The sequence below is a fragment of the Sturnus vulgaris genome, chromosome 2 (genome assembly GCF_052056855.1).
Source record: "Sturnus vulgaris isolate bStuVul1 chromosome 2, bStuVul1.hap1, whole genome shotgun sequence".
NCBI lineage: Eukaryota > Metazoa > Chordata > Aves > Passeriformes > Sturnidae > Sturnus > Sturnus vulgaris.
In genome coordinates, this window is record NC_142244.1 from 12,468,671 (window position 1) to 12,481,288 (window position 12,618).

At 38.4% G+C, this 12,618-nt stretch overlaps 1 protein-coding gene across 9 annotated transcripts in view; it reads left to right on the forward strand.

Moving 5' to 3' along the window:
- ROBO2 (roundabout guidance receptor 2) overlaps positions 1-12,318 on the forward strand; it is an 859,086-nt gene extending 846,768 nt beyond the window's left edge. For all 9 annotated transcript variants that reach the window (XM_088157800.1, XM_088157805.1, XM_088157803.1 and 6 more), the window contains 2 exons: positions 4,320-4,421; positions 5,523-12,318. In XM_088157800.1, the coding sequence (XP_088013926.1) occupies positions 4,320-4,421; positions 5,523-5,527 (107 nt within the window). In that variant the 3' untranslated portion in view covers positions 5,528-12,318. The remainder of the gene's footprint in view (positions 1-4,319; positions 4,422-5,522) is intronic.
- The last annotated feature ends 300 nt before the right edge of the window (positions 12,319-12,618 follow it).

The window sequence follows — 12,618 nt, forward strand, 5'->3', positions numbered from 1 at the left end:
CCTCTCTGGGGGAGCACTGGAGAGGCTCAGGCTGGAGAATAAGGAAAATGAAACGAGGGCTTGTGATCCAGCTGTCTTCCCTCCTGCAGCAATGAAATCTCATTAGCACCTGACTCGGTGCGCTCTTTGCAGTGTTTTGGAAATTAATAATGTTCTCAAGCATAGGGATGGAGAAAATAGGAACAGTTTCAGGCTAGCAGGGAAGGAGAGAGATTTCTACAATATCTTTTGTTAGATGTATGTATTTATTTATACATATAGGGTCGTATTTTCCAGTTCTTTCAACCTGCTTCCAAGTTGGCAGCAGTTTTCACATATCTGCAAGAAGGCTGATCCTGATCCTTCTGAGCTACTGACATTCCTTTCAGCTGTATTAAAAACCCTTTCTTCTCTTTATTCAAGGATATGACAAAGTAGCATTCATCTCTTAAGCCCAGCAAGATGACAACGCAGGTTTTCACCTTCATACAGGACCTGCACCTTGCCCCAAGTTGACTTTAGCACCTAAATGGATTTCAGGTCTGCACAAATGTGCACAGGAGGCGATGCTGGGCTGGAGTTGTGTTTCTACAATATTCATGGCCTTACCCTCTTGCAGCCTGACCTCAAGTAAAAGCTTCTGTTTCATCCTAGAGTGTTTTCTTTAACCCAATAATCACCTCACCCCAGTGCAGTGCTGATTAGAGTGATACAAGAGGACAAATAAGATTTAAACAAAAAATAATACTGTGTGTGAAGTCTTTTGTAGGGTTACACTATTTCTTCACTTAGGTGTATGTAGCTCCCACAGTCACACTAGAGGTACTCTTAAAATCCATTTTTTTCTTGATTTTATTCACTCTTAAAGTTCTGTATTAATCTAACACGCTAATATTAAAAAAAGAATAGTAGTGTGCAGACAAATATGTCATGGGGACGGGATTTACTGAATAAAGTCCTCCTAGGGAAAATACTGCTACCTGTATTTAAAATGTAAATATTTTAAATACAATCCATATTTTAGAATATAACAATAATGGTACTGTTAAAACCCTCTAATATGTTGGCTGCATAAACAAGTGAGTGGCTGTTCATGTTCTGAAATCACAATGTGAAGTCACAGTTTAAAAATAGCGTGTGAAATTCATGCTGCTTGGTGAAATGGCAATTTTAATTGCAATTTAGAAGATGTACAAACATAGAAAATAGCCCAAATGCAACCTGCACTTCTCAGTCCATTGGAAATTATTATTAAGGATACTTCTCTGACCTGCTTAGAAAGAAGTCCCTTCTTTTTCCTCTGCCTCACAGGTGTACAAATAGAATTTGTCATTTATTCTGTGATGCAGAGCTTATACAGTAGTAAAATTCCCATCCTGCAGGGCATGCATTTATCTGGCCACACATAAAGAGAACTTGATCTTGACACTTCCAGTGCCCTACACTGAAGTGGTTACAGGTATCCTGTTCTTGTCAAATTCAGGATGCCAAGAGCAAGTGCATATCCTTTATGCATAAAAAAAGAATGCCTCTAGGAGATGTTATGAGTTTATCCTGGTGTGAGGAGTTCATAAAGTTTGTGCACAAGATGGGCCAGGGCTTCATATCTCTCTGTCTGCATTGTCATTCCAGACTCTTGTACTGCAACTTTCTTGTTCTGCATTCTTGTCTCTGGTAGATTTGAAAAAGGCTACTCCTGTGTGTGATGCTGGTTTATATCACTAAATTTGGGTGGTTTAATAATATTAACTGTGCTTCTTCCCTTGCCCTTTATTAATGGTATAGGTCTTTGGAAATCCATTCTGTCCCAGTTTTCAATACATTTCCAAAAAAGAGCTATTATTAGCTATCAGCTTCCAGAAAATAGATAATTTGCAACTTAGGAGGTTTCATTCAGATGTTACCAAGCTGTGAGTGAAATTTTGAAAGGAATACCTTTAGTTTGAAGTTGAATAGAATAAAAATACCTAAGTCTGGGATCTCTGTTTCCACTGGTTGCTTTCAGTATAAACAAGATCACTGAGTTCCTGGCAGTGGCTTCTTTGTAGAACTGGAGTTAAAGCACATCAAACATGACATTCTCAGCTCCCCCTCTGATGAAAGTGATGCTAGATCAGGTTACAATAGTTTTGATAACAGGAAAAGCCTTTTGGTTACTTTCTGAGGTATAGAAACATTGTTACACACACATATCCTGATTTCACAGGGGCTAGAATTATATCTTCAAATTAATGGCTCCATATTTCAAACAGAAAGGCACCAGCAAAGCCTCCCTGTATTCTTTGCAGGTCTGGACATGGGGCATTGTTTGGAGAGTTTAATAAATGTGAGCCCATTCTCCGGACTGGAGACTTTTGCCTACTTCTCATGTGCTAGAATGTTGTGTAAAACCTAGCTTTTATTTTATGTCACAATTCTTTATTTTATGGATTATGTTTATTTCTGAGGCCACAACAGATAATTTAACATACCATATGCTCTATAATGATAATGCACTTCATATTTATTCATGGTAGTTTTTCCTCAATATTTCATTGAACCCGAAGGAGGCCTTATCCTGAGTCCACAAGCTAGAAAAACAAATCAATTGACTATATATATCATCTTCCAACTCTTTTGCAATGCTAGTGACTTTTGTTTTCTTCCTTTAAAAATATATCCAGCTTTCTGCTAAAGTGATTTATGCCACTTGCTTTATTACTGCCTTAATGCAAACTGTTCCATGTTTTAGCCAGCTTTTGGAAACCGGGTTTGCATCTGACTCTATTATTAGGTCTTGATATTCAAAAAACAAGTAACATAATTTAGGAGAGACTGTTTCTTTCAAGCATTTCTTTTTATTTCAGCAAGGACAGCACACAGTCATAGCACAAAACACTGATAATGCCTTACTTCCTACAGCACAAATATTCTGGTCCCTAGGGCAGGACCAGAGGGAAATACTTTGGCAGGGAAAGAAGTCAGCTGCCTGCCCTCTTCTGCAACAGATTTACCTTAAAAAAAGGCTCAGTTCAACAGCATCTCATGTGGGGAGTCCCCACATCCTACTGTCTTGTGGCAAATAATAAAATCCTGAAATCCTGAGCTTCTTCCACAAATTTGTTCTCGTTTAGCACTTGTCTGAGTTAATTATGCCTCTGCTCCAGTCTTTGCAAAGGCTTCAAGCTTTCTTTGTCCTCTTTCTTTCCAACCATCCCCACCTACTTTTCCTTCTGTGTTCCTGCCCTCCATCAAAGGAAGTCCATTTCTCCTCGAAAGGTTGTTTAAGAGTGAAGACAATTGGAAAACCAAAATAAAGAGAACCCTTTTGGCCTAAATTCACTTTGAAAAAAAGCAAGATTCAAGCAGTAGAAATCCCACTGATTTCGGAAGGGACAAAGTTGTGTTTGAGGTTGGGCATGTATACTAATATTCTGTCTTGAATAAATCTATATTTAGCAAGATCTCTTTCTTCAGCTTCTGAGCTGGCAAAAGTGGATCATACACAGCAAAGAAATAAAAGAGTGCTTCTATTTCAGTGTTAAATCAGTGCTTCTGTTATGCTTCTTAGATTTGGATTATTGCAACAATATCTCCAGGAAACTCTAATCAGAAGTGATGCCTTGTTTTACTTCATGCTATATGAAGACATACAGTCTTATGCCTTATTGCCATTAATCCTGCTCTTGAAAGCAGTTCAATACTAGAGGTCTTCACAGAAATAGAATCCAAGTGAGCAAAAGTAAGCCTTTTGCTCATAATGGAACATGAAACAAGCCACAGGATTATTTATCCACCCCAAATATTACAAGTGCAATGTATAATATAATATTTTCCAATGTTATTCAATACCAGTTAAAAAAAATTGTCAGTGTACTTTGCACCATTAGAAATTACTGAGTTGCTGGAAGCTAATTCAATTAGTTGATATTGTAGTTCTTTATCTAAACTCATTGAGGTGATGTTGACATAATTTAAGCTAAAGAAAAGGAAAAACCACATTTATGTAGGCTTGAAGCAAAAATCTAATCATAGCTTCATTGTTTTGGAAATTGTGTGTTCGCCTATTTTTATTAAAGTATCTATGATTCATGATCTCTTATTCATAATGAATCTAGATTTTTTATAATTAATACAAACTGACTTAGGAGTTCACAAGGAAGCAAGATTTAAATTCATACTGGCTTCTCTGTCCTTGAGATACAACTCTCAGTTGTGTATTTTCTTAGGTAAAATTGTTATGCTATAAAGCAAGACGAAAGACAGGCATGAATGAATATGATGTGCATAAATGAATTGCTTGTTTATTCCTACTTCTAGGACTTTATTGGTATTTATTTTGCTCTGTTTTGCTTTTCTAGAAGAGGCACTCGTACCATATAGTAAACCCAACTTCCCATCCCCTGGTGGCCACAGCTCTTCAGGAACATCTTCTTCAAAAGGATCAACTGGACCTAGAAAAGGTGAAGTCTTGCGAGGAGGTCACCAACACAATGCCAGTGACCTCCTTGAGATAGGCTATGTGGGAGCAAACAGTCAAGGACAGTTTACTGGTGAATTATGTAAGTTTACCCCTAGCTCCAGCTAAAACTCTCAAATAGAGGGTTTCTTTTAAGAAAAAAAAAATTCTAAATCTGTTGTGAAGGGAGTAGGAAGTTGTGTGTGATAATAAGGTTAAGCTTTATCCAGATCCTTTTGCCTTCTGAGGTGTTTTGCTTGTGATGGCAAACAAATGTCGTCCTTCTGTTCCTTGCTTTGGACCAGTTCAAATCTGTGTAAGCCATGCCAAAGTTATCTATGTGGTGCATCTCTCAGTGTGTAATGCTAGTGAGGCATGGGGAAAATTGAGAAGGAATTCTAGCAACTTAGAATTTTTTTGGCAAAGTGTAAAGTGCTTCTCTTGGAAATGCTGATAACAGATTTCCTCACCCTTCTCCTTAATTTCCTGTTGCTTGATGAGAAGTATTCTCTTAGATGGAGGTCCTCTTTTTTTGATTGTATAGCCCAGTTTTTCAGTTTTATATCTCCACTTTTTTCCTCAGCATCCCAGGACAGGGAAATTGCTTTCCAAATTTGTTTTCTGTTATCGCACAATATCTGTTAAACTTTGTATAAAACCGTGTTGATGCTATGTATGTGCTGGCTGTACCAGCTGCCCAAAGGCTTGACTCTGTTGTTTGGGAAAGTACATCAAAACCCCAGCATGCTCGGGCATACTGGTGTGTTTAATAAACTTATTAATGGTAATAATAGCAGTGGAGCTGTTGGCATGTCTGCATCTTCCTGCTGCAGCCAAACCCTCAGCACCTCCTGGCACTTAGTGCCCTGTAGCTGTAAGAGAGCTAATGGTGACCCACGGGCCCTGAAACGTGCAGTCTCAAATATGGTGTTGGTAAGTGCTAAATTTTAGCATCCCTCGCTTTTCATCTTAGAAGCAATTAACCCCGTTCTCACAATCTATTGAATATTCATCCTGTGCTGCAGTAATATTGCCATAGGCTTTATTTTGTGTGTTTTTTCTCCTTATTACAACCTCTTTCTCTTTCTTTTGTTTCTCTCTATAGAGTAGTTGAGAAGACACATTGCAAGCTGCTCTGATGGACCATCAGGTCTGAACTCATGGAAGTGATGACACTAAACAGTGCAATGAACATTTTCTTTATTTATGTACTATTAAAAGAACTGTAAATGCAATGTAAAGACACACAGCCACACATATCCCACAGATACTTTACTTGTGTTCTTCTCTTTAATACACCATCCACCTTAAACTATTCCTTGTCAGGAGTATATAAAAAAAGAAAGAAAAAAAAAATCACCCTCCAAGATTAAAAGGATTTCCTTCTGTATATAATTTCTTTTGTTGCATTGCTATGCAAGCTCACCTTCTTTTTAGCTATGTTCATATTCATGTCTGTTTTTACTGGTCTGTTGTACTATATGTGAATTAATAGGCTGTGGTGCCATATATTAACTTTTAATTGTGTAACTTTTATGTTTAAAGTTTGCACTGCAATTTTATTTGGTGATAAGCACAAAACTCTACTCCTCATGACATGAAGAAAAAAGAGACTGAATGTGTGAAGACGGTTTACGTCCTGTAAACTACTTTGGATAACGCTGGATGTAAAGGAGTATGTTAGGTGGTTTTCCATTGGGGTGTAGAAATGGGAAAGTGACAGGCAAAACTGATGTCAGTGAAGACATTAGAGACAGATTTAAACCTTTTAAAAGCAAGCAACATAGTTGCTCTTCCTATATAAGAAGGGGTCAGAAGTTGGAAGTGAGATTAAAGAATGAAAATGAAAACTAAAAGTAGCATGAGATGGCCTAGACCCTTTCACTAGAATGATACCCTTAGTATCTGCTTTTAGCCATCCCATGCCACTAAGTTAAGGGGAAGAAAAGCAAACCTTGCTACAAACAAAAGAACTTAAGGTGTTTCACTAAAGCTGTTTTTATTTTGCAGTTTTAAAAGAATTATTACCGTTAATTTCTCCAGCCCAAAATATAGGACAGAGATTTTCCAGGAGAAACAAACCATATAAACACAAGGAATACCTAGCAAGAAGATAAGAATGCAATTTATTATTAAGACATATACAGGCTGCTTCCAAAAAATTGAAATGTCAAAGTATCTTATTTCATCTTTCTAATACATGTACAGTATGATAGAGGATAAAGCTGCACCACTGAAATTCATGACATTATTTGTTTTGATGCAGTCTACACAACCCTTTCTGAGCCATACCTGAAGTTGGATCCACTAAATTTGTAGTAAAATATTTAGTGTTTGGAAGGAAAGCAATGGTCAAATTATTTTTGGTTTGCATTAAGTATATTTCTGGCAATACAATACATGCAAAAAAATCGGATATAAGCAAAGAAAATATTTGACCTGTGTTTTAGTGAGTGGCTTCAAACTCCACTATGATGAGGAAATAACAACACATTTTTACACTTTTTGAATAAACCAGACTCTGTAAGTGGACATTAATGACAGCATCCTGTCTCTTCATTAATTTCCATGACTTTGTCCAAGTCTTCTTTACCTTTCAAATTTCAAAGAGTAAATTCTCAAGCTTTTCTTAGAATATCGTGTGTGGCTAACCCACCCATTACTTTGATGCTTAATTTAAATATTGCATCTTACAGCTTATTTCTGTTAGTTATCTGACCATGAGCACAAGTTTCCATTGAATACCCTTTTCATATAACCAGTCTATGTTGTTTTATATTTTGCCTTGGAGCTCACCAGTATTAAGAACACTTTTTGTCATGGCAGAATTTTAGAAAAGTAAATTACGATGCTAAATCTGTGTTGCTTTTCATTTCATTAACTTGTTCCATGATAAGATAAAACACTACAGCCATCAACTATAACTCAGCACTATTGAATATTGGAAAATACTAGTTAATTCCCTTAAGGTCAAGATGTGTTATTTAGCAAGTTAAAAGCAAAAAAAAAGTTGAGGGAAAAAGTATGAAATTATTGACATATGTGTAATGAGTATATGCCATTTTCCTGCTTGTTAAAACACTATAGTTAAAAACATAACTTAAAAATGTGCAAAAATGTTCAAGCAAGATTAAGAATGCAGCATAATTACATATGCATGGTTTTTATTTTGGTATTACCATATGAAGAGAAGACTATTCAGAGTACAATTCAAATTTAATTCTCTGGAAAATGTTTAACTCCGTCACCAATAGTTGTTTTTTCCCTGTTTAATTGAAAAGCTTGTGCTGAGCTTTGGTGGAACACCTTACTCACTCTGTTCTATTCAAAATTCAGTATCATTAGAGGTTGATAAAGCCATTCCAATTACTTTCAAATATGTGTTTTATCTCTTCCACTGGAAAGTAAATGTGTGTCAGTATTAAAGCTGTTCAGTACCATGATATTCACTAACTTGTCCATCTGCTTCTGTACATTTTTGTTCATTAATAATTTGCTTACAATATTACATAAGGTGTTGTTGTGTATGGCAAAGTGTCTCCATTATCTTACAGGTGATGTCTCTTCTTTTTTTTCTCTCTCTCTTTTCTATACAGTGTACTTCCAATGAACCACAGTACATATTTTTTAAAATGCCATTTAATTTACTATTTTAAAAGAAGTATTCTTCTTTTTTTAAAAAAATGAAAACATTTATTGTGAATAATGTGTTTAAAGAAAAGGGATGTTGTGGCAGCACTTAGAATTGTTTTTTAATTTGTTTTTTTTAAAAAACTGTTTATTGGCTACAGTTTGTTCACGAAAAAGTATGACCTCTTAATGTGTTTCATTGGTATTGTTAGTGCAGCAAAGTTTAATTGGCATAAGAAGTTGGTTAATAGTACTGTTGAAGTGTGTATTGTATATTTACTGGGGAAAAAATAAAACATATTCACATTTCAAATCTATGTTAAAAGACCTTGAGTAAGGAGTCAATATGTGAAAACTCACAGGGAAAACCAGGCAATAATAACATAGACTGAGCTATAATCATCACTGTCCACTTACAGGTGACAAGGAACATTTTATACACTGTTTTTTGAACTAAGCTACGAGCCAGTGGTAAACATTTCCTGTCCTAGGGGTTTCTGTTTAATGTCCTGTCTCCACTGGAGCAGTTGTACCACTGTAATTACACTGATACAGCTATTCCAGTGAATATTCTGCTCGTAGCTGTGTTCTCTCAGCGTGGGGGAAGCATTGCAGGGGCACAGCTGGCTCTGCCCGAAGCCCACAGAGCAGTGGATGGGTAAAAGCTGGTCTGAAGCCTCAGACCTGGGGTGTGGTACTGGTGGAGCTACTGCCAACCCAGTACAGAACACCCCAAAATGTGTGATAGGTGCTAGGTCAATCTTGCTCGATCTTTGCACTGAATACATGCTCAATTTTAAATGCAGGAGGACCAAATAATGAATTGTTCCATGTGCTTCAGTGGTGTATTGCTGTATGGGCAGCCTTTTCAGTGATGCAAGGAACAGGCATTTCCTTTTTTCTGATATTTCTCTTTCTTTTTTTTTTTTTATTTTTTAATTTTTTTATTTCTCAAGTACATATCCAAGTCAGCAAACCTTTAGAATACCTTTTGGTTGTCACCTGAAATGCAACAAAAAAACCATTCCCTGGGAAAAGTACTAAAGATAAGGTGCATGAAATGTTTTTAAGCATATTAATGCAACTGCACACCAGTGCAAAAGGAAGACATGACTGTTTGAAATAATTATATGCTGGTTTATGCTTGCCTCAGCCCATGCATTGCCAGCCATGAGAAGAGGTGTGTAGTGAGGCTGAGAAAGAGTCCTCACAACTGAAAGAGGAAAGGGAATAGGGTTGGGGGAGATTTTGGCAGGAACTTTTATTTAAAAAAGAAAAAATTACAGGCAGCTCCTTTGGCTTGTCTACAATTTATGCAGCTTGGGGGTTTTTTATGGTTAATGGCCTTGTGAAGTTTTAGCAGGGGAACTAGAAAGAAAAAAGTTGGCTTTCTTTTGTAAAGATTGGGGGGTACTTGTTTACTGAGGGAGGATTTTTTAATTTAATTTTTAATTTTTTAACATATGTTTTGTGTTCCATCTATCTGGAACACGTTAACTAAAATATAAATTGTTTTTGAAAACCATGTGGGCAGAGGACAATTCATTTAGGAGGCACATTCAAGTAGTAGGAAAAAGGGAAAAAGTAATACTAAAATAAGGAATGCATACTGGTTTAGAAATAGCCAAGTCCGCCACAGTTTCACATGCAATTTTGAACAGTACAATAATATGTACGAACTTCATTGCTTTTGGGTTTCATACCAAAACAAATTACCCAAAGTCAATAGGAGGCCTAGATCCTCGGGACACTAAATCTGGTGCTTTGTTTTAAATATGTGGTTAATCCAAGCTGGTGGGAGTGGAGAATGCTCGGGGTTGTACGAGACCCCATCCCTGGCTGCTCAGAGCCCAGGAAGTCTCCAGCAGGGAAACCCTTATGGCTTTAGGCTCAGTGGGTTTCAGTGGGCCCCAGGCAGCATGAAGAGGAAGGTCACTTTCTCCAAGGATGGAGTTTTCAGGGCAGGGAAGGTGTTCAGTGCCTGTGGCACCACTTGAGCTCACTTATTCAGGCACGTCTCACATTTTGGGACTGCCCTCCCCAGTTGTTTCTCAATGCTCTCCTGTTGTGGTCTGTGCACTCAGTGCTGATGCTGGTCCCTGGATCTGGGGTGTCTGGCACTGGGGGCTGCAAGAGCAGAAGAGCCATGGAGGTGCTGTGCATGCACTGAATGGCTGAATATGTGGATAAATGCTTTATTAGTTCAGGGGGACCAGGGGCACAGGAGAGCAGTGGCACCAAACATCTGCTCTGCTGTGTCTAGCTTGTTCCCCACTTCTCTGGAGTACTGAGCTCTTTCCTGCCAACACTCCTCCACCCAAATTAACAAGTACAACTCACAGATACCTCGTGGAACCCACAGGAGATGTAGGGTCGTGCCTTCGTGCACAGTGGACTGGTTATTTGGGGAGAAGTAGCTCTGAATTCCACAGCTAGTGTGAGAACTGGATTCCTCTTTAGCAGGACTTTAACTGTGTGGCTACACCCAGGAAGACCTGAGCAGAAAACAAGTTGCTAGAGCAGAGCTCAGCATTGCAGCATCTCTTCTGGTATATGGCTCCTTACTCAGTCTGTGGTAGGCAGTCCTGAGTTCACTGCTGAATTCTCACCACATCCTGAGGACTCACATGGCTTATGCTGACATCTAGGCAAGTGAGGTTGTCCCTCTTGCTTTAGCAGAACGGAAAAAAAACAACCAAACAAAAATAAAAAAACCGCTAAAACTGAAACCTTTCACTTGAACACAAAACTTTTAAAACAATGCTCAAAAATCCTAGAAAACAGCATTTCAGATGTATGTTTGACTTTTTTTTTTTTTCTTTTTCTTGGTACTTTGTTTTGGCTACCATCGAAATGATCCATTTGGTTTTTTTCAGAGCTGCAACACTGTCCCTGCACACCCCACCCCCTGCATTTTCCAGTACTTATCTTTCATCTGTAAAGAAGTTATGGTAGAGAATAATGACATTTGTGTACTTACATTGTTCTGACTTTAAGCAACAAGGTGCACAGTTGCATTCAGTTCAATTGATCAAAGCCAGATGGGCACAAAATGTTTGTGGGTTCTTTTCTCTAAAAAGGCCTGCTACTATTTGTGCTGATATTTGTTCCCCATTTATGCTGATCAGTGCATCTTTTGCCTTCAAGGATGCCATTAGTAATTCTCCTTTGTGTTCAAAAGCAGGAATCCATTGTGCAGCACTTGGAGAGCCACTCGGATGCAGGTAAAGAATATAACAGCTTGAGCAAGTGCTAATTAGAACCAATTAAAGTTAATTGACCTCCTTTGGCAGTAAAATGCATAATAGAACTTGCTCTGTCCTTGCAAAATGGAGATCTTGCCTCTAAGCATAAGAGTGAAGCAGGGTTTCATGTAGCAGCCCGTAGTAATTATGTGAGTATAACAACCAGGAAGCTGCTTGCTACAATTTGTTCTAATAACTGAGCTCTACTGTATCAGGGCAGCACAATAAAAGTGAGATTTCTGCTCCAGTCTATTTAAAAACCTAATTTTTACAGAGCAAATGAGCATCCCAAGATACCGATACTAATCTCTAGGAATGAGTTGGCAGAAAAATAGAGTCCCTTTTATAGGTAAGTAATGGTGTGAGCATAAAAATAAAAGGCAGTTTTACGCCTGCTGGTTGGAAATAGCCCTGATGCTCAGAGGTTGCATCTACCCTGGGCAGTGGGGGAAGCTCTGGCAGGCCTGCACTGGTGCTTTGTCTGGGTGAAGGATCTGCCCACAGTTCAGTGAGGCTCCCCACTGAACCTTGCCATGAGGTTGCCTTCGGCAGACTTCTGTTGGAAAAGGGGCACTGGCATCCATCCAGCTGAGGTTTGTGGTGCTGCAGGACTACACCACTGCCATGGGCAACACTGTGGGCATGGTCAGAGGTACCCAAATAACAGAGAGAGAAGGAGCAGGAGAAAGAATGGAGGGTAGGAAATGAAAAACTGTATGAATTCAAAAGCATCAGTGGTGAGTGCTAAACTGTACATGCTGTGAAAAGTTGAAAAGCCATTTTTATTAGTAAACCAGAATTGATCCAGTTTCCATGACCATGCTTTGATGACTTTTTGCTTGGCAGGAACTGAATGCGACTGATTTTGCTGCTAACTTGGCCTTACTATGAACAGCAATAAAGGTGTTAGTCAGGTGGGGACTTTGATGTGACCAGTGACATCACTCTCCCTTCAGGGAATGTTCTGTGCTGGCTTGTTAATGAATTTCTTTCCTAATGAGTATCATTAAAAACCCTTTGATTAGCTATTTGTGTGAATGCCCTTCCTTTTTCCTCTAAGCTTCTACTTGCATGAGTGGCAGAAGGATTTTGCCCTAGGCACAAAGCATGCAGCTCTACTCCTCACCTCATGAATACAAGTCTGAGGCAAAGAGCAACAGGAAAGAGGGTGAAAAGAAAAATAAGAAAAATTAAAAAAGGACCTCACGGATGAGTTGAAGTTATTTTCTACACATGTACAACCTGAGCAGGCACCAGCATTCAGATGGGGACTGTCATTAGGGGAAATGAAGAGCAATAGGTGGTGATGGTGAAGCATGTAACAAT